At 40.9% G+C, this 20,238-nt stretch overlaps 1 protein-coding gene across 2 annotated transcripts in view; it reads right to left on the reverse strand.

Moving 5' to 3' along the window:
* The window catches only part of mcc (MCC regulator of WNT signaling pathway), a 183,291-nt gene that overhangs the window by 29,611 nt on the left and 133,442 nt on the right, over positions 1–20,238 (reverse strand). For both annotated transcript variants that reach the window (XM_078214653.1, XM_078214654.1), the window contains 5 exons: positions 16,306–16,512; positions 6,948–7,094; positions 6,542–6,631; positions 4,181–4,329; positions 1,259–1,399 (listed from right to left, as the gene is read on the reverse strand). In XM_078214653.1, the coding sequence (XP_078070779.1) occupies positions 1,259–1,399; positions 4,181–4,329; positions 6,542–6,631; positions 6,948–7,094; positions 16,306–16,512 (734 nt within the window). The remainder of the gene's footprint in view (positions 1–1,258; positions 1,400–4,180; positions 4,330–6,541; positions 6,632–6,947; positions 7,095–16,305; positions 16,513–20,238) is intronic.

Here is a 20,238-nt window from a genome sequence, read left to right on the forward strand (position 1 = left end):
ATTGATTAGTTTGTACAGTGTTGATTGTGAAAAGGATCAGTAATGTCTGGACGTAATAGGAATTGTTCAATTAATCAGTTTGCTACAAAGAGAGTTATAATTATCGCCACCATTGAAGGTGGGGCAGAGATAATGTTTATATCCCATTAGTCTTTTTGTAAACAATATATTTCTAAAAGGAATGAACGGATTACAACAAACTTTAGTATACAAATAGGGTAAGGTATGGTTCAAGGATGAATAGATAGGTTTTTGGCAAAGCACCAACTCCAGATCCTGAAATCTTTTCAAAGGTTCATTAACATTGGGAATTAAGGCGAATTGACTTTTTAAAAAAATTGTTGTGCATTGTTTTATTTAGATTGTTGTTAATTGTCTGAGCTGCTATAGGGCAAATTGTCACAGCTGTCAAAATGTTTTCAGAGCAGATTGTTGGTTGTAGATTGGTCTGAAATCTCCACAGTGAGTTGAAAGCTCTTAATAAAAAGATGTTTTTTCAACTTTGAGCATCAACTTTGGAGGAAAAGTCTCAAAAGAAGAGCTGCAAAATTGTCTTAACATTGAGTTAACACAGCATGGCAGAGCTATGGGCTCTCTTCAATTGTTAAATTTGTGTATTTTTGAATTAAATCAGCATTTCTAGCAAGTGACTTTGACAACTGAAACTGTCCTTAGGTTTGAGATGAGAATTCATTTTTTCTTAATGCAGATTAATCAAATCAACAATATATAGTTTAAAGACTTGTACAATGTAAAATTTATGACATTTCAGATTTGTCACATATTATTCACAAAGTGACAGTGATACTATTAAATGAAGTAGTCTGCAGTCCTTCTGATCGTTCATGTTATAGCATAAAAGGAAGCCATTTGGCCCATTATATCTGTGCTGCCTCTCTGCAGGAGCAACTCATTTCGTCCCACTCCCTAAACCATTTCCCTGTCACCATGAAAATCTTTTCTCTTCAGATAATTATCCAAATTCCATTTTAAAAGCCACAATTGAATCTGCCTTCACCAATTTCTCAGGCAATTCCTTCCAGATCCTCACCACTTGCATAACATTTTTCATCATGTCACTTTGGTTCTTTTGCCAATAACTTTACATCAGTGTTCTCTGCTCTCAAACTCTCCACCAATGGGAAGTTTCCTCTCAATCTACTCTGTTCAGACCTCATATGAACAATTAAAAATAAACTGAATGCATTAGTGCACTAAACGCATTAGTAAAGTTGGTTTCAGTATTTGTTGCATTTACCTGTATTGCAGTGCAAGTCTTAATGCTGTACTATTGGATTCATATTTACCAACCAGCATACTCATTCTTTCAGCATTGCTTTTGCACTCTTCCAGCGTTATAGTTAGAAGGTCATTCTGTGATTTTAGATGTTCAATTCGACTACAGAAGAAAAAGACAAAATAAATGCTGGCCTAGCCAGCAACGCCAACATCCCAAGAATGAATTTTTAAAATTATAGAACAATTAATGAAACAGAGGTTACGATGCCAAACTACAGCTTGCATTTTATAAAGCTCCTTTACGTAGTAAAATAACCAAGATATTTCAGAGAAGCATTAGAATCAGAATCTTGCAACAACAAAAAAATGGGGCCATTCAGCCCATCGTGCCTGTGTTGGCTCTTTAGAAGAGCGATTTAACTTAGTCCCAGATAGTACATTTTTCCCCAAATCTTGGAAATTACTTCCTCTCAAATGCATTTCAAATTGCTTCTCAAAGGTTCCAGCGGAATTTAATTCTGCCACTCTTCTGGTAGTGTATTCCAGATAACTCATGGAAAATATTCTCATGTCCCTTCTAGTTCTTTTATTTTAATCTATGATCTCTGATTAGTGATCCACTTACTAGAAGGAACAACTTCTTCCAACTTGCTCTATCAAAACCCCTCAATTTTGAACATCTCCATTTAAGTTTCTCCTTAACTCTTTCTACTTTAAGCGGAACAATTGGAGCTTCTCTCTTTGTATATAACTGAATTCCTTCATTCCTGGTAACCTCCACTCTACCCTCTGAAGACCTTGACACGTGGGGCCCAGAATTGTCCATATTTCTCCAGTTGAGGTTTAGTCAGTGATTTGCAAATGTTTAGCATGGCTTGCTTTGTATCCAATACTGTTATTTACAAAGCTAAATATCCCATACACTTTTGTAACTGCTTATCAACATACTTTGCCACCTTCTAGCATTTGTCAAAATGCATCCACAGGTCCCTCCATTCTTGTACATACCACAAGGTATTATCACTTAGATTTCATGATATCGCCATGTTGTTTTCCCAAATGCATCACTTCACATTTTAAAGTGCATCAGCCAGGTGTCCGTAAACATAAATATTGGTGGCACTACGCAGGCTACATCGAAATCTCCAGGGGCAGACAGCTCACATTTGCCACCTGCACAGCCCAAACAGCTTTTTTTCCAAGGATATCAATCAATAAACAAAGAACAAAGAACAGTACAGCACAGGAAACAGGCCCTTAGGCCCTCCAAGCCTGTGCCGCTCCTTGGTCCAACTAGACCAATCGTTTGTATCCCTCCATTCCCAGGCTGCTCATGTGACTATCCAGGTAAGTCTTAAACGATGTCAGCATGCCTGCCTCCACCACCCTACTTGGCAGTGCATTCCAGGCCCCCACCACCCTCTGTAAAAAACATCCCTCTAATATCTGAGTTATACTTTGCCCCTCTCACCTTGAGCCTGTGACCCCTCGTGAACGTCACTTCTGATCTGGGAAAAAGCTTCCCACCGTTCACCCTATCTATCCCCTTCATAATCTTGTACACCTCTATTAGATCTCCCCTCATTCTCCGTCTTTCCAGGGAGAACAACCCCAGTTTACCCAATCTCTCCTCATAGCTAAGACCCTCCATACCAGGCAACATCCTGGTAAACCTTCTCTGCACTCTCTCTAATGCCTCCACGTCCTTCTGGTAGTGCGGCGACCAGAATTGGACGCAGTACTCCAAATGTGGCCTAACCAGCGTTCTATACAGCTGCATCATCAGACTCCAGCTTTTATACTCTATACCCCGTCCTATAAAGGCAAGCATGCCATATGCCTTCTTCACCACCTTCTCCACCTGTGTTGCCACCTTCAAGGATTTGTGGACTTGCACACCTAGGTCCCTCTGTGTTTCTATACTCCTGATGACTCTGCCATTTATTGTATAACTCCTCCCTACATTATTTCTTCCAAAATGCATCACTTCGCATTTATCCGGATTAAACTCCATCTGCCACCTCTCCGCCCAATTTTCCAGCCTATCTATATCCTGCTGTATTGCCCGACAATGCTCTTCGCTATCCGCAAGTCCAGCCATCTTCGTGTCATCCGCAAACTTGCTGATTACACCAGTTACACCTTCTTCCAAATCATTTATATATATCACAAATAGCAGAGGTCCCAGTACAGAGCCCTGCAGAACACCACTGGTCACAGACCTCCAGCCGGAAAAAGACCCTTCGACCACTACCCTCTGTCTCCTATGGCCAAGCCAGTTCTCCACCCATCTAGCCACTTTTCCTTGTATCCCATGAGCCTTAACCTTCTGAACCAACCTGCCATGTGGGACTTTGTCAAATGCCTTACTGAAATCCATATAGACGACATCCACCTATGCAGGCCGTGCAGGTGGTGACCCACCCTGCTCTCAGACCATGGGAATTGATATAAATCTGTGCAGTGTTGCTTCAAACAGCACTGTGCAAATGAAATGTTCCCTCATGGTCTTTGTGCCAAGGAAAGTTTATAATTACAACATCCACGGTGCGTAATTTTGTTCAACACTGTTGGAAAGAAATCTACATTTTCATTTAGCTTCCAGCCCTTCCCCATTTTTTCACTCTCACCCCTTTGTCAATCAAGTAGATGATTATCTATTCCTAAGCCGTTGCTAATGACAAACTGAACCCAATGCTAGGGACATATCATGCATTATTCCCTTTTCCCCCTTGACCTTAAGAGAAGCATGTTTCAGGAATGCCTAGCTAATGAGCAAGCGTGATCATTTATTAAGTTATGCATGGGGTCAGGGCACCACCGTCATTTGCAGCAAGATCATGCTGTGTCAATTTATACCATTGACACTGTTTAACTAAAAATAACTATTTTCTTCCCTGTCCCTCTTAAAACTAACTTAAAACAGTTATGAGTGTTTCACCTGTTCAGCCTTTCAGTTTCCACTTCAAATTCACGGATCTTGTTTTCAGAGATAGCTGAACCATGAGAATACAAAGTCTGAAAGATTTCTTGGATATTAGAGCAATCTTGCAAAGAATGCGCTAGATGTTCTGCCACGCTGCTGGACACCTGTATAGGCATAACAAATAAAGTTTATATGATCTTTATGAAGTATGCCATTACATGCAGATGCACAAAATCTAAGTGAATCATTACCGGGACAGCAGGCTGATTAACATCACTGAGACAGCATCACTGAGGGATTTGCTGGATTGTAATGGATTATCTAGCAATAATAATTATAGTATGGCAGAAAAAATTAGACATAAGGTGCAGGATATTTTTTTAAAATCTTCACTTTTTTCTTCTGACACACTGAAAAGCCAAAAAGTATTTCTGAACAAAGAAGAACAGTACAGAACAAAACAGGCCCTTCAGCCCACCAAGTCTGTGCCAACATAGTTCTGCTCTCGCTTTTGCCAACAGCCAGGAAAAACACTGAACTTATGCACACAATATCTTAGCATTCATTTGTCGACTTGTTAGTTGATCTCTTTTGACACTGCACAAAATAGTCAAGACCAATTTACATTTTCCAGTGCAAGAGGATGGAATTGGATAGATTAGGAAATGGATAAGGTGAGCACAGATAGGAGGACGGGAGGAAAGAGAGGTAGAATGGATAATGGGTAGAAGAGAAAGGAGGGTATGGCTGAAGGGAAGTGGGCAAGGGAGCAAAGTGGGCAAGGGAGCAAAATGGGCAAGGGAGCAAAGAAAGGTTATGAAGACGGGAAGGAGAGAGGAGTGAAGAAGGAAAGGTACAGGAAGGGGTGCTGTTTAGTGGACAGTATCTCTAAAAAGAGAATTCTCAGTGAAAGGGGTGGATCGGATGACACGAATCAGAAAATGCAGCCAGCTGTGATGTAACATTACATGGCACCCTGTGTGTTTCCAACTGATCACAAACATTATGCTGACAGTGCTATTTACAGTATAGCATTTACAAATTCTGGGCTCACTATTTTCAATATATTACAAAAAGCAACATTTAACAAAGCTGAGAGCCAATATAAACGTACCATTAGAAGTTGAATGTGTATCACAAATATAGCCCTCAACTGGATGCTGAATCAGTTTTCTCAGTACTATAATTGGTCCTGCTGCCCCAGTGCAAAAGAGGAAGTTGAAGGAAGCGGTTTGTGGGAGCAAAAGAAGAAAATTCATATTGTTTCCTCTGCCGATTGCTATCCAGCCACCCTCACCGAAAGTGAGCATGTGGGCATCAGATTGCACTTATACTCGTGGACAAACCCCCTTCCTAAATTTGCAAAGGAGTTACTCGCTTGCAAAAGGTGCCTACAAAATAACAGTATGCACCTTCAGGAGAGATGGAATAATGGGAAAAAAGGAAGAAATGAGGCATGTGATACACTTATTTTGGTTTTCACCCAGCTCATAACAATAAAATATGAGCAAACTGTTGCGGATGCTGGAGATCTGAAATTAAAATCAAAATGTCGGAAATATTCAGCAGGTCTAGTAGCATGTGGAGAAAGAAACAGATGAATGTTCAAAGACCTCAAGTGTTAACTCTATTTCTCACTCCACAGTATTGCCAGATTAAATGAGTATTTCCAACATTTTCTAATTGTAACAAAATTACGTTACATTTGTGTTTAATCAACTAGTTTGAATAGCCCTGGGAGTGGTGGTGATGATGAAGGTGAGTTAGGGCAGAAACTGGACAGTGAAGAGTTGGGCAACTCTTCTTATCACCAAACCACATACAGTTTCGGGAGCTGAAGGCAAAACAATGGTCCGGGCAGGTACCAGGCTGCCACAGTAATTCTGTGCAGTAAAAAAACTCCAGCCTCGCTGTTTCAACAAATACGAGCATGAACTGCGTGTGCTTGTTCCAGGGACATATTATGGGTATTGCAGTGCTAAAGTAACAGATTCCAAACTGATTCTTTCCCACTACAGGCCAATATTTTCCTTAAATAATTAGTTTTTTAAATTAACTTCTTCAGTCCAATAACGACCTCTGTCTCCTCCTCCCCATACTGCAAAGTCATTTTCCTGCTACCTTGTGGAATTGGGTACCCTTGTAAAAGCAAGGGTCGGCCACAATGATATAAATAATGCTATCCCTGGGGTAGGAAGATGATTTCAATTGTTTTAACCAACCTGGCATTCAGAAAGAAATGTATGGTCAATCAGATGTTTGCTTGTGAATGGTTCTTAAAGGTTAAATTAGGACATGACCAGATATTTATAAACCATGACAGATAATTATAGACCATTTGAGAACTGTCATCGCCATCATGTTTTAAATACTTACTCCAATATTGCTGATCTCTGAGCCCAGGACTGGTCGATCTGAAGATGAAGATTCCGATCTTGTCTTGGACAGTTTTACTCGCTCAGCCACCTACCAATCAGGAATTGACTGTTAGAATTAGTAATTGATGCACACCATGCAAAAACTGTATCACATTATAAAATTAATTTACAAATAATGCTAATATATACCCTTTAAATCTACTTTAAAACCTCTGAATAAACAGCAATAAAAATCTCCCTCCTCCTCCAGTGCAAGTCTATGTACCCTCTCCATGACTACTCTAAAACACTCCCAAGAGAAAGCAATATGATTTCCCAGCTGATTGTTAAGCCTATGCAACAGCTGCAAAATGACAGTGACTGTTGCATATAATGTGAAAAGGTCAGAGGCCACAGAGACTCACCTTCGCAATAGGGATATCATTACTGCCGCTGCTGGTGCTGAGCTCACCAGTACTGGGGTTGACTGGTCGATTGGCTGCAGTCAAACGACTTGGACTAGCTGGGCCAGATGCCTGTATGCTTTGTAGACGCGTCTGCAGCTCCCGAACCTGAAATAAAAAGAAAAACTATTGCAACCATTGTTTAAAGCAGAAATAAATTATTCTAAGGATAGTCATTTTATTGTTAAATTATGACTTGCAGGAGAACACAATGATTTTGTAGTGGATTTGCAGGGTACAGTACAATCTTTAAAGCTGAGTTTATGCAATAAATGCCCCAAGGCACTTCACAGGATAGGTTATAAAGTAAGAACTGACACTGACCCATACAAGGCAAATAGAGGGCAAATGGTCAAAAATCTGATCAAAGAGGCAGGTTTTAACGCAAACTTAAAAGAGAAAAGAGAGAGCGCCAGAGATTTAGGAAGTTCCAGAGTTTTGGGCTGTGAATCAGTCACCAATAGTGGAGTGATTAAAATGGAGAAGGCTCATGGTACTAGAATTACATGAAAATAGATATTTCAGAGAGTTACGAGGCAGGAGGAGATTGAGACCAGGAGGGATGGGCAATAGATAGATCTGAAAACAAATGGGAATTTAAACTTTCAAGGAGTTCATACACTTGGAGTCAATGTCGCTCAGCAAGGTGATAGGTCAATCGGATTTGGTGCAAATGAGGGTAGGGACAGCAGAGTTTTGGGTGACCTCAAGAGGATAGAGTGCGGGAGGCCAGCCAGGAGTGCACTAAGGTACTTCAGTACAGAGGTAATAAAGACAGATTAGGGTTTCAGCAGCAGATTAACTGAGGGGAGGCAGCATTGGTTGATGTCACAAAGGTGGAAATAGGGAATCTTAAATGATGGTCCGGTATGTAATCAGTAGCTCATCTCAGGGTCAAATATTGTAACAAGGTTGGAAGTCTGGTTCAGTGACGGACAGGTGGCAGAGAGCACAAAAGAGTGAGCAGATCAGTAATAGAACTTACAGCAGGGAACGAGGACAATGGCATCAGACTTTCCAATCTTTAACTGGAAGAAATTTGTGTTCATCCAGTATTAGATATCAGCCAAGCAGTCTGATGCTTCAGCAACAGTGATGGAGTCAAGGGAAGCAGTGGTGAGGAAGTGGGAAGAGCAGCCATTGCAGAAGATTCTTCAGCACAATTAATTGGATAAGAAAGTGAATGCAATCCTACACAATTAGACAACAATGCAGAACTGTTGAAAAAGTTTGGCATGGTTAACTATGTCAATGGCTGCAAAACAGATCAAGGGGACAGGAAGGACAGTTTACTTTTTTTTATTCATTCATGGGATATGGGCATTGCTGGCTGGCCAGCATTTATTGCCCATCCCTAGTTGCCCTTGAAAAGGTGACGGTGAGCTACCTTCTTGAAATGCTGCAGTCCACATGCTGTGGGTTGACCCACAATGCCCTTAGGGAGGGAATTCCAGGATTTTGACCCAGCAATTGAGAAGGAATGATGAGAAATTCCCAAGTCAGGATGGTAAGTGGCTTGGAGGAGAACTTGCAGGTGATGTTCCCATGTATCTGCTGCCCTTGTCCTTCTAGATGGAAGTGGTTGAGAGTTTGGAAAGTGTTGTCTAAGGATCTTTGGTGAAATTCTGCAGTGCACCTTGTACATTGTACACACCGCTGCTACTGAGCATTGGTAGTAGAAAGAGTGGATTTTTGTGGATGTGTTGCCAATCAAGTGGGTTGCTTTGCCCTGGATGGTGTCAAGCTTCTTGAGCATTGTTGGAGCTGCACCCATCCAGGCAAGTGGGGAGTATTCCATCGCACTCCTGACTTGTGCCTTGTAGATGGCTTTGGGGAGTCAGGAGGTGAGTCTCTCTCCTATTCCTAGCCTCTGACTTGCTCTTCTAGCCACTGCATTTATGTGGCAGATTCAGTTGAATTGTTGGTCAATGGTAACCATGTTGGCAGTGATGGTAACACCATTGAATGTCGGGGCAGTGGTTAGTGTGTCTCTTATTGGTGATGGTCACTGACTTGCATTTGTGTGGCATGAATGTTACTTGTCAGCCCAAGCCTGGATATTGTCCAGAACTTGATGCATTTGAACATGGACTGCTTCAGTATCACAGTCACGTGACTTTGATGCGAGTACTTTAGATACTGTGGCATGGGCAGAAACCCGATTAGAGGGAATTCTACATGGAGTTTCAAGAAAGATGGGAATAAATTTGGGAGGCAAAACAATTCAAGGACTTCTGAGAGGAAAGGGAGGTTGGAGGTGGGGTGGTAGTTTGCAAGGGCAGTGGATAACAATGGCAGATTTAAAGGCGAGAAGGATAATACCTGAAGAAAGAACTGTAATCAATGCTAGTTAACACGTGGAGGGTTCTAATGGAAGTGGCTGCAGAGATAATGGATCTTTGGTTGAAATTTTTCATAACTTGCTCAATTCTGGGAGGGTACCAGAAACTTGAAAAAACAGCCAATGAGACTTCCTTGTTCAAAAAGGGAGAAAGGCAGAAGGCAGGGAATTATAGGCCAGTTAGTTTAATGTCTATTATTGGCAAGACACTGAAATCAATAATCAAAGAGGAAACAGCTAATCATTTAGGAAAGCTGATTATAATCAAACCTGGTCAACACGGTTTTATGAAAGGTAAATCATTTTTGACAAATTTGCTCGAATACCTTGAGGATGTTAAAGGGAGCAGATAGAGGGGAACCTGTAGATGTAATGTATTTAGATTTCCTAAAGGCATTTGACAAGGTGCCACATAAGAGGCTGGAGCATAAAGTCAAAGACCACGAATTTGGAGGAAGTGTGTTAACATGCATTGAAAACTGGCTGTCACATAGAAAACAGACAGTTGGATAATTGGATCATTTTCAAAGTGGAAAGATGTAACTATTGGAGTACCTTGTGGATCAGTTCTTGGTCTGCAATTCCATTACTGACCTGGAGAAAGGAACAAAATGCAAGGTTTCCGGATTTGCTAATGATATGAAGATAGATGGAAGGGCATGTTGTGATGAGGATATTGAGATTCTGCAAAGGGATATAGATAGATTGGGTGACTGGGCGAAAACCTGGCAAATGGGCTTTAATGTGGGGAAGTGCGATGTCGTGCGCTTTGGGGGCGGCACAGTGGCAAGCAATGATGCCTCAGAATTCCAGGGACCTGTGTTCGATTCCTGGCTTGGGTGTCACTGTGCGGAGTTTGCATGTTCTACCCTTGTCTGTGTGGGTTTCTTCAGGGTGTTTCGGTTTCCTCCCAGAGTCCGAAAGGCGTGTTGGTTAGACGCATTGACCTGAAGTGCCGAATTGTGGCAACTAGGGAAATTTCACAGCAACTTCATTGCAGTGTAAGCCTACTTCTGACTAATAAATAAACTTTCAAAGGTTGATTATCTAACTGGAGAAGGACTGCAGGTGAATGAAGTACAGAGGGATCTAGATGTTCTAATGCATGAATCACAAAAAGCTAGCAAGCAGATCCAACAGGTAGTTAAGAAGGCAAACCCGCATTTTCCCTTTATTGCACAGGGGTTGGAGTTTAAAAATAGGGAGGTTTTGTTGCAATTGTACAGGATACACACCGTGGTATTCCAGGTGAGGCCTCACCTGGAATACCACGTACAATTCTGGTCCCCTTATCTAAAAACAGGATATAGTAACATTGGAGGCAGTCCAAAGGAGATTCACTTTCCTTGGATGAAAGGGTTGTCCTATCAAGAGAGACAAAATAGTCTGGGTCTGTATTCCATGGAGTTTAGAAGAGCAAGGGGTGAACTTATTCAAACATAAAAGATCCTGAGGGGGCTTGACAGGGTAGATTGAGAGATGTTTTCACTAGTGGGAGAGTCTTGAACAAGGGGACATAGCTACAAGATAAAGGGTCAGTCATTTAAAACTGAGGTACGTAAAAATTTCTTCACAGAGGGTGATGAATCTGCAAAACTCTCTGCCCCAAAGGGTAGTGAAGCTGGATCATTAGAAGCATTTAGAGTGGGGGTGGATCAATATCTAATAGATCAAGCAATAGAGGGCTATGGGAAAATGGCACAGAAAGGGAGTTGAGGCCAGCTTAGATCAGCCATGATTGTACTGAATGGAGGAACAGGCTTGAAGGGCCTGGTGCTCTGCTCCTGCTTTTATTTCTTGAGTGGAAACCAGTGAAGATATCTAGGTGAGATTGTCGAACAATATCCAGGGCCATGTTTCACAAGGCTCACGTTAGTTTGCTCCCTCCTGGTAAGCCATTGTGATGTTAGTGTACCTTTAAGAAATGCTGTTTTTTAAAATCATGTTCTCTGCAGCTATAAGCAGGTTTGGTTTCATTGTTGCCAGGCCGTCTGCTAGAAGTCATTTTATTACTACTTTAATGGCTTAAGTAGAATTTTGTTCATTTTTACCACGGGCCTCAGGGATGTTCTGGGATTTGTTTTATTACCCTGCATTGTGAGGAGAAAGATTGATTGACAAGTAAAAGTCAGGTGGTTCCTCCCCAGGGAAAAAACTAAGGATTCCTCGGGTGGATGGAGCTATTACACGGGGGCATAACTATAGGGTTCATGGTGGGAGATATAGGAAGGATATCAGAGGTAGGTTCTTTACGCAGAGAGTGGTTGGGGTGTGGAATGGACTGCCTGCAGTGATAGTAGAGTCAGACACTTTAGGAACATTTAAGCGGTTATTGGATAGGCACATGGAGCACACCAGGATGATAGGGAGTGGGATAGCTTGATCTTGGTTTCAGATAAAGCTCGGCACAACATCGTGGGCCGAAGGGCCTGTTCTGTGCTGTACTGTTCTATGTTCATTTTTCAGTTTTAGTTTAGAAGGGAGTGGACATCAGACTGAAAGCAGTGTTTCTGTCCCTGGCACTGGGAATTCTGCTGATTAGCTGAAAGCAAGGCTTCTTGTCTTCCTGGAGTGGAAAATCTGCTGTTGGTTGTTGATTTGCCTAGAGTCTTTCTCTCCTTGGTGTTTTGGGAAGCTGTTCTGACTTCAAACTGTTCTGGGTGTATCCAGAGGGCTGGTGGAAGTTACAAGACTGAGAAATCAAGGTTTCAATTCCCCAACCCAAGGACTGAAGCTGTTCTGACTCCAAGCTTGTCTGTTTGTGCCTCAAGAAAATTGCAGCATTCAGCCAAAGGGTTTAATTCCAGTATCACATGAGCATTAGTCTTTGCTGTGTTAAATCTCTGGCAAGGGTTTTGTTTATAGGACTGGTTTCGTTGAAACGGTGTTTACCTGTTAAGGTTTATACAATACCATGATTGCTTTTTTCTTGTTTGTAATTGGTAAAAGTTATTGCTAATTTTCTTTCCATGCATACTTAAATAAACTTTGTTTGATAAAAGTTCCTTAGTGGGTCAGTCAAATCATTGCTGAAATATGTCATGCTCACCCTAGCCAAATTCAAAGTGCAAAACTTATGATCCAGGTGGACTTCATAGAATACTTTGGAGTTTCTGACCTGAATTATAACAGTTTAAATATTCAGAGGGGAAATCAAGTATATATTTTCAAGGTTCATGAGGTGCTCCGTCCTACTTGGTACTTTCATAATCCGAACAGCACTAAGAACATAAGAAATAGGAGCAGGAGTAGGCCATCTAGCCCCTCGAGCCTGCCCCGCCATTCAATAAGATCATGGCTGATCTGAAGTGGATCAGTTTCACTTACCCGCCTGATCCCTATAACCCCTAATTCCCTTACCGATCAGGAATCCATCTATCTGTGATTTAAACATCTTCAACGAGGTAGCCTCCACCACTTCAGTGGGCAGAGAATTCCAGAGATTCACCACCCTCTGAGAGAAGAAGTTCCTCCTCAACTCTGTCCTAAACCAACCCCCCTTTATTTTGAGGCTGTGCCCTCTAGTTCTAGTTTCCTTTCTAAGTGGAAAGAATCTCTCCACCTCTACCCTATCCAGCCCCTTCATTATCTTATAGGTCTCTATAAGATCCCCCCTCAGCCTCCTAAATTCCAATGAATACAAACCCAATCTGCTCAGTCTCTCCTCATAATCAACACCCCTCATCTCTGGTATCAACCTGGTGAACCTTCTCTGCACTCCCTCCAAGGCCAATATATCCTTCCGCAAATAAGGGGACCAATACTGCACACAGTATTCCAGCTGCGGCCTCACCAATGCCCTGTACAAATGCAGCACTGTGGGTATAACTACTGCAAGTGAGCTTGGGTGGTGACTTTCATTAAAACTCGCCCATTTTCAGACTAAACTTACTGAGATAAGCTAACAAGGTGAAAAGAAACCATCTGAATCGTAACATGTGGCTTCCTAATAGTAACCATCTCATATTATGTTATACTGACAATCAGCTACTACTTATTAATGCCTTGTACAGTTTTAGCAAGTTTTATACTCCATTCCCTTGGAAATAAAGACCAACATTCAATTTGCTATCAGATTAGAAGAACCAGGAAACCAGTTTTCCATGGGCTTGAACAGTCATTTGAAACTAAAGAATATATATTGAACAAAGACTGGTATCAAACAACACAGTCTCAGATAAAATAAATGGGTGATCTTTAAGAAATGCAGCTTAAATAAATTATAAAATGAATTGAATATAATAAACTAAATTAATATAAATTTGTCTTAAATTAATTTATGGGATGGGAGTGTCTCTGGCTGGGTCAGCATGTCTTGCCCATCCATTGCCCTCCATTTCAGAGGGCATTTAAGAGGCATTGCTGTGGGTCTGGAGTCACATGTAAGCCAGACCAGGTTAAGGATGACAGATTTCCTCCCCTAAAGGACATTAGTGAACCAGATGTGCGGGTTAGGTTGATTGGCCAGGTTAAAAATTGCCCTTTAGAGTCCTGAGATGCGTAGATTAGAGGGATTAGCGGGTAAAATATGTGGGGGTAGGGCCTGGGTGGGATTGTGGTCGGTGCAGACTCGATGGGCCGAATGGCCTCCTTCTGCACTGTAGGGATTCTAAGATGGGTTTTTGCAACAATTGACAATGGTTTCATGGTCATCATTGCACTTTTAATTCCAGATTTTTTATTGAACTCCAATTTCACCACCTGCCATGGTGGAATTTGAACCTGGGTTCCCAGATCTTGCCCTGGGTCTACTAGTCCAGTGACAATACCTCTATGCCACTGCCTCCCCATATTATTGCTACAACTATTCCTATTGTGATCATATTAAGGGTGAAAAATATGGAGTTGTGGTTTCAGTTCAAAGTAAATTGGAGGCTGTTTACTTTCAGTTTGGTTGGAATCTCTATTTTAGAAAGAGCTTTGAAAAGCCCAAGACAACTAAACAAATCAAATTACTCTCATGATAGCTAAAACCAATCAATGAGCTAATCATGACACAACGGCCACTGATGAGTCCTTCGGGAAACACTGTTTGCGAGCCTTGTTCTAATTGAAGAACACATGTTCAAACGAAGATCAAAGTTCCCCTTTTGGGGCCTGATCACCTACTGGAAGCCTGTCAGGCTGGACTGCTGGTTCATGGTGCAGAGCGATGCCAACAGCGCGAGTTCAATTCCGTCTAAGGTTAATGAAGGCACCGCCTTCTCAATTTTGCCCCTTGCCTGAGGTGTGGTGATTCTCAGGTTAAATCAGCACCAGTCAGCTCACCCCCTCAAAGGGGAGAGCAGGCCATTGGTCATCTGGGACAATGGTACCTTTACCTTATACTTTGTATTATTAATAATTTATGAATAATTAAAATCATTCACTATCCTCTTTCTTTACGAGACCAACTTCTAAGTAAAGTTTTTAAAAAATCTTTAATTAGAAGTTAGTCTAGAAGTTAGTTAGTAAAGAAAGAGGATAGTGAATGATTTTAATAATTGACATATACTCAGTGTACTAAAAACCGAGAGTTTTTGTATGGATGCATGGTTTTTATATATTTGAATTTAACCATATCAATTTATATTCCTCTTTAAACTTCTTAGAGTTTGCTATCTAAAGAGCCTTATCTTACCCTGTTGGTTAATTCTCATTCAAATCTGAAAGAGTTAAAATGAATGACTAAGTAGATTGGATTAATTAGGCTCTATATTTTAATATACTATCCACATTTCTATCTTAAATTCTTAAACTCCGTCACACAGACTGCAGCAGTTCAAAAAGGCAAATCACCACCATCCTAATTAGAGATAAGCAACAAATACTGGCCATGCCAGCGATATTCACATCTCATGAAAGAATAAAAGAACCTACAAAGCTTTGCATCATCTAAATTTGTCACCAGAGCGATGGTGTAAAGATAGGTTCAAGCATCTAGCATTTTCAAATGTATAGCTGTCAATCATATGGATTTTTCTCAAAGATTGGGAGAAGGATACCAGGAGCCAAGAGGGCCTGTGCACAATTGAAAGGGGCAATGCACCCAAGCAAGAAACGAACCCAAAATCGACAGAGCAAGACAGACAAATAAAAAGAAAATTTAAGGAAGCAATAGTTGTTACCCTACTATATATTGGGGAAGGCGGGATCAGGCTATTGAGTTGGATGATCACATAATCATAATGAATGGCAGAGCAGGCTTCAAGAGCCAAATGGCCTCCTGCTGCTCCTATTTTCTGTTTTTACATAGTGTAACTGGAATACCTACAGAATAAGAGGTAGAATAATTTACAAAGAACTGCAAGCGCCGAGTGGCAGAGGAAAATGAACTTTTTACACAATTTCAATTCTTAAATTATTTCTGTAATGATATACAAAAGCAACAGGCACAGCTTTTTACCACAACGTTTTAACGAGAATTAGAAATCCACTCTGATATAAAGTCAAAACAAAAACTGTTACATCAATCCATTTAGTAAGCAGCATGGTGGATGCTTGTTTTGTAACCTATCTAATTTTCTTTCCTATTGATGTCAGTGAAATGGAAATTTGTTTGAGGAATAAAATGGGAGTCCCTCTCACAATTTCCAAGCAGATCAAGGAGTTACAATCAATCCACAATATTTTTGATATTCATCTGCATAAATGAAGACAAAAGTTCAATATCATGAGTTGTGAAGAACAAACAAATAAATTAGCAGCACATCCAGGAATAAAGCCAATGTGTAGAACTACCATGTAATTATCATGACTGGAAAAGGGATAGGAGTAGGCTGGCATAAATGAGAAAGATTAAAAATCTGCATTTCTGGATACTAAACATGAGGATAAAAATTTAGATGAACAGAAGGTCTGTAAAGTTAATGCTGATCTTATTCGTGGCTCAGATTGTTTTTGGTGCATGGAGACTTTTGCAAGTTTTTCACCAGGTATGCAAGTTTGTATGTTACTTGTTCAGCTTACTGTGTAATTATTTGCAGAACAGATACTTGCCCTCCTACGTAACCGGTCTCGTTCCTCACGAATAGCACTCATGGTGGCCTTTGTCCTGTTTAGGTCATCTTCTTTGCTACAAAGCATCGCTGTGAGGCTTTCATTTTCTTCCCGAAGAGCTGCTAACTCCTTCTCCCATCGAGATCTCTCTTCAGCAAGGGTTGGATAGAAGTCACGTCCCAGTACTCCCTCAATCTCCTCTACAGTCTTAATAATGTTAATACAAATAAAACATACTTCATACTTTGCAATTATTAAAGTACAGTAGTTTCAGTTACAGGAATATGAATGCTAAAACAGTATGTAAAAATCAAATTATTTGGTGGTTGAGAGATGAAAGTTGACCAGGATACCAGGAGAAATCCCTGCTTCTCTTTCAGAGCCATGATTTTATTTCACATTCAACTGGATTGGATGTCAGGTTAACTCTTTTCTGAAAGATGGCACTAAGGCATGTGTCAGGTAAGATTATCTGCTCAAGAGCAGAAGTGAGTTTTGAACCCACTGCCTACTTCTAAAGTGAAGATATTACCATAAACCCAAGTATGAACACAAGAGACCAACAAACCGATTAACAAAGGGAAAATAGAATATGAATACAAACTAACAAGGAGCATCACGGTGGACTGTAAAAGTTTCTTTAGGTACATGAAAAGGAAAAGATTAGCTAAGATAAATGTGGGCAAATTACAACTGGGCATAGGGGAATTTATAGTGGAGAACAGGAAAATGGCAGAGAAACTATTTTCTTTGCATAAAAGCAAAGTACTGGAGATGCTGGAACCTGAAACAAAAACAGAAAATGCTAGAAAATCTCAGCCAGCATCTGGGGGGGAGAACAGAGCCAATGTTCTTTGTCACCTTGGAGTTTTTTGGGGGGAATGTTACTTGCAGCATTGATAAGGGACAATCAGTAGATGTAGTGTATTTAGATTTTCAGAAGGCTTTTAATAATGTCCCATACAAGAGATTATTAAATAATATTGAGAGTGCATTTGGATTGTGGGAAAGGACTGAGAATTGGTTATTAGACAGAAACCAGGGAGTAAGGATAATGGATCATTCTCAGGGTGGCAGGTTGTTAATAATGGGGTATCACAAGGACCGTACTGGGTCCACAGGTATTCACAATCTATATAAACGATTTGAATGTCAGGACCAATTTAATATTTCCAAATTTGCTGATGACACAGAGCTTGGTAGGAATGTAAGTTGTGAGAAGGTTGCAAAAGGGCTTTAAAATGACTTGAACAAGCTAAGTGACAAGAACGTGGCAGATGGAATATAATGTGGATAAATGTGAAGTTATTCACTTTGATAGGAAAAATAAGAAGCCAAAGTATTTCTCAAAAGGTGAGAGACTGAGAAGTGTGGATGCCCAAAGGGATCTGGGTGTCCTTGTTCATAAATCACTAAAAACTAGCATAGAGGTGCAGCAAGCAATTAGGAAGGTAAATGGCATGTTGGCCTTCATCGTAAGGGGATTTGAAGAGAACCATAGAATAGAATCATTGAATCCCTGCAGTGCAGAAAGTGACCACCTGGCCGATCGAATCGGTAGCAACTCTCTCGAAGTGCACCCCACCCATGGCCTTCCCTTTGCCTGATCTCCATAACCCCACACCATTTACCATGGCTAATCCATCTACCTTACACATCTTTGGACACTAAGGGGCAACTTAGCAAGGCCAATCCACCTAACTTGCATATCTTTAGACTGTGGGAGGAAATTGGTGCACCGAGGAAAGCCACGCAGACACAGGGAGAACATGCAAACTCCACATAGTAGAGGAATAAGGATTTCTTGTTGCAATTCTGTAGTGCCTTGGTGAGACCTCATCTGGAGTATTGTACACAGTTTCAGTTGCCTTATCCAAGGAAGGACATACTTGGATGACCAAGTTCTGTGTCATCAGCAAATTTGGAAATATTACAATTGGTCCTGACATCCAAATCATTTATATAGATTGTGAATATCTGTAGACCCAGTACGGTCCTTGTGATACCCCATTATTAACAATCTGCCATCCTGAGTGAGTGCAACAGAGACACATAAGAGGAGGAGACTGGACCTGTATTCCCTAGAGTTTCAAAGAATGAGGGGGGACCTCGTTGAAACTTACAAAATTCTTAGTGCATGATAGGGTGGAGGTAGATAAGATGTTCCCTTGGTTTGAGAGTCTAAAACCAGGGGAATAATCTCAGTTTAAGGCATAGGCTATTTAATACTGAGGTGAGGAGGAATTTCTTCAGATGGTGGTGAATCTTTGGAATTCTCTACCCCAGAGGCCTGTGGAAGCTCAATCACTGAGCATGTTCAAGACAGAAAACAATAGCTTTCTGGAGACCAATGACATAAAGGGATATGGAAATAGTACAGGAAAGTGGCATTTGATGTAGTTGATCAACCATGATCAAATTGAATGGTGGAGCAGGTTCAATGGGTTGAATGGCCTACTCTTCTTATGTTGCTAGGAAAATGTCAACTGGTCAATCTAGCCTCTCCCAAATTTTTCAGCTAACTTATTGAAAACATTTCTATAAAAAAAACGATTTACTCAGCACTTTATTACCTCTGTAAAAGTTCTCAAAAGCCTCGAGGGTTTTGCACACAGAAAATGTCCCACAAAACTCTATGGTGGAATGACCAGTCAGTTTGCTTTTGGTGGCATTGGCTAAGAAGGAAACGTTTCCTGGAATTCCAGAAGGATGCAATTTTGTCCTGTATCATGGGATCTTTAATATTAAGCTATTACGGAGATATACACTAGCAGCAAAGTTCATCTAACCAGGCATGTAAATATTGTGCGAGAGGGGAAGGAGGTTCTTTTAGGGTGCTGTATACCAAGAACACCATTATCAGATGTGGTTAACACGAGGAGCTGCCAGAGTTCTTTATGTGATCTGCAAGTTGCACTGTGGCATATGATATGGCTGTGTCTGATCAAATTGATTGAAGGAGCAGCTTCAATGGGTTGAATGGTCCTCTCCTCGTCCTATGTGCCTAAAATTCCTAGGAACATAGGAAGAACAGTAGGCCATTCAAACCATTGAACTTACTCCACCATTCAATTTGATCAGACACTGACAGCTACCACAGTGCAACTTGCAGACTACATCAAGAACTAGGACAGAAATATCAAACACAGGTCTTGTCTGGTATGCCCAGGTAGGATTGGGACAATCTGTACACAGAAGACAAGAAAGGATTGTTACACAAGTAAGGGAAGGGGGTCAAATTGCCAAATCAACTTCACTAAATCTTTGCATTTCACTTGGTTGGTTGTTCCTATTTGTCAATTGAGGAATTTAATTGATCACTTTTTTCTTGCCTATTCAATCTTTATTGTTCCTTATCCCACAGAATGAAACTGATTTTGTGAACAGTAACAATAGGTAAATCTTCATTTCAGCAAATACTAATTTTTGTCATAAATTGTGATATAATAAGCAAGGCAGATAAAAGAGATGAGCTAGATGGCATAATTGGTGAACAAGATAAAAGCCCAAAGGCAAAAAGGGGTCACGAAATGTCCTTGGCAGACAGGATTAAGGAGAATCCCAAGGCATTTTATTCATACGTTAGGAACAAAAGGGTTGTCAGGGAAAAAATCAGACCTCTCAGGGACAAAAGTGGGGAATTATGCTTAGAGCCCAAAGAAATAAGGGAGATCCTAAATGAATACTTTGCGTTGGTATTCACAAAGGAGTGGGATGTGTTGACTCGGAGAGTCTCGGAAGGGAGTGTTGACCCGTTAGCGAAAATCTCCATTACAAGGGAGGAAGTGTTAGGTTTTTTTAGGGAATATAAAGACTGACAAATCCCCAGGGCCTGATGGAATCTATCCAAGGTTGCTCAGGGAGACGAGAGATGAAATCGCTAGGCCTCTGACACAAATCTTTGTCTCGTCACTGGACACAGGTGAGGTCCCA

The sequence above is a fragment of the Mustelus asterias genome, chromosome 6 (genome assembly GCF_964213995.1).
Source record: "Mustelus asterias chromosome 6, sMusAst1.hap1.1, whole genome shotgun sequence".
NCBI classification, from domain to species: Eukaryota; Metazoa; Chordata; class Chondrichthyes; order Carcharhiniformes; family Triakidae; genus Mustelus; species Mustelus asterias.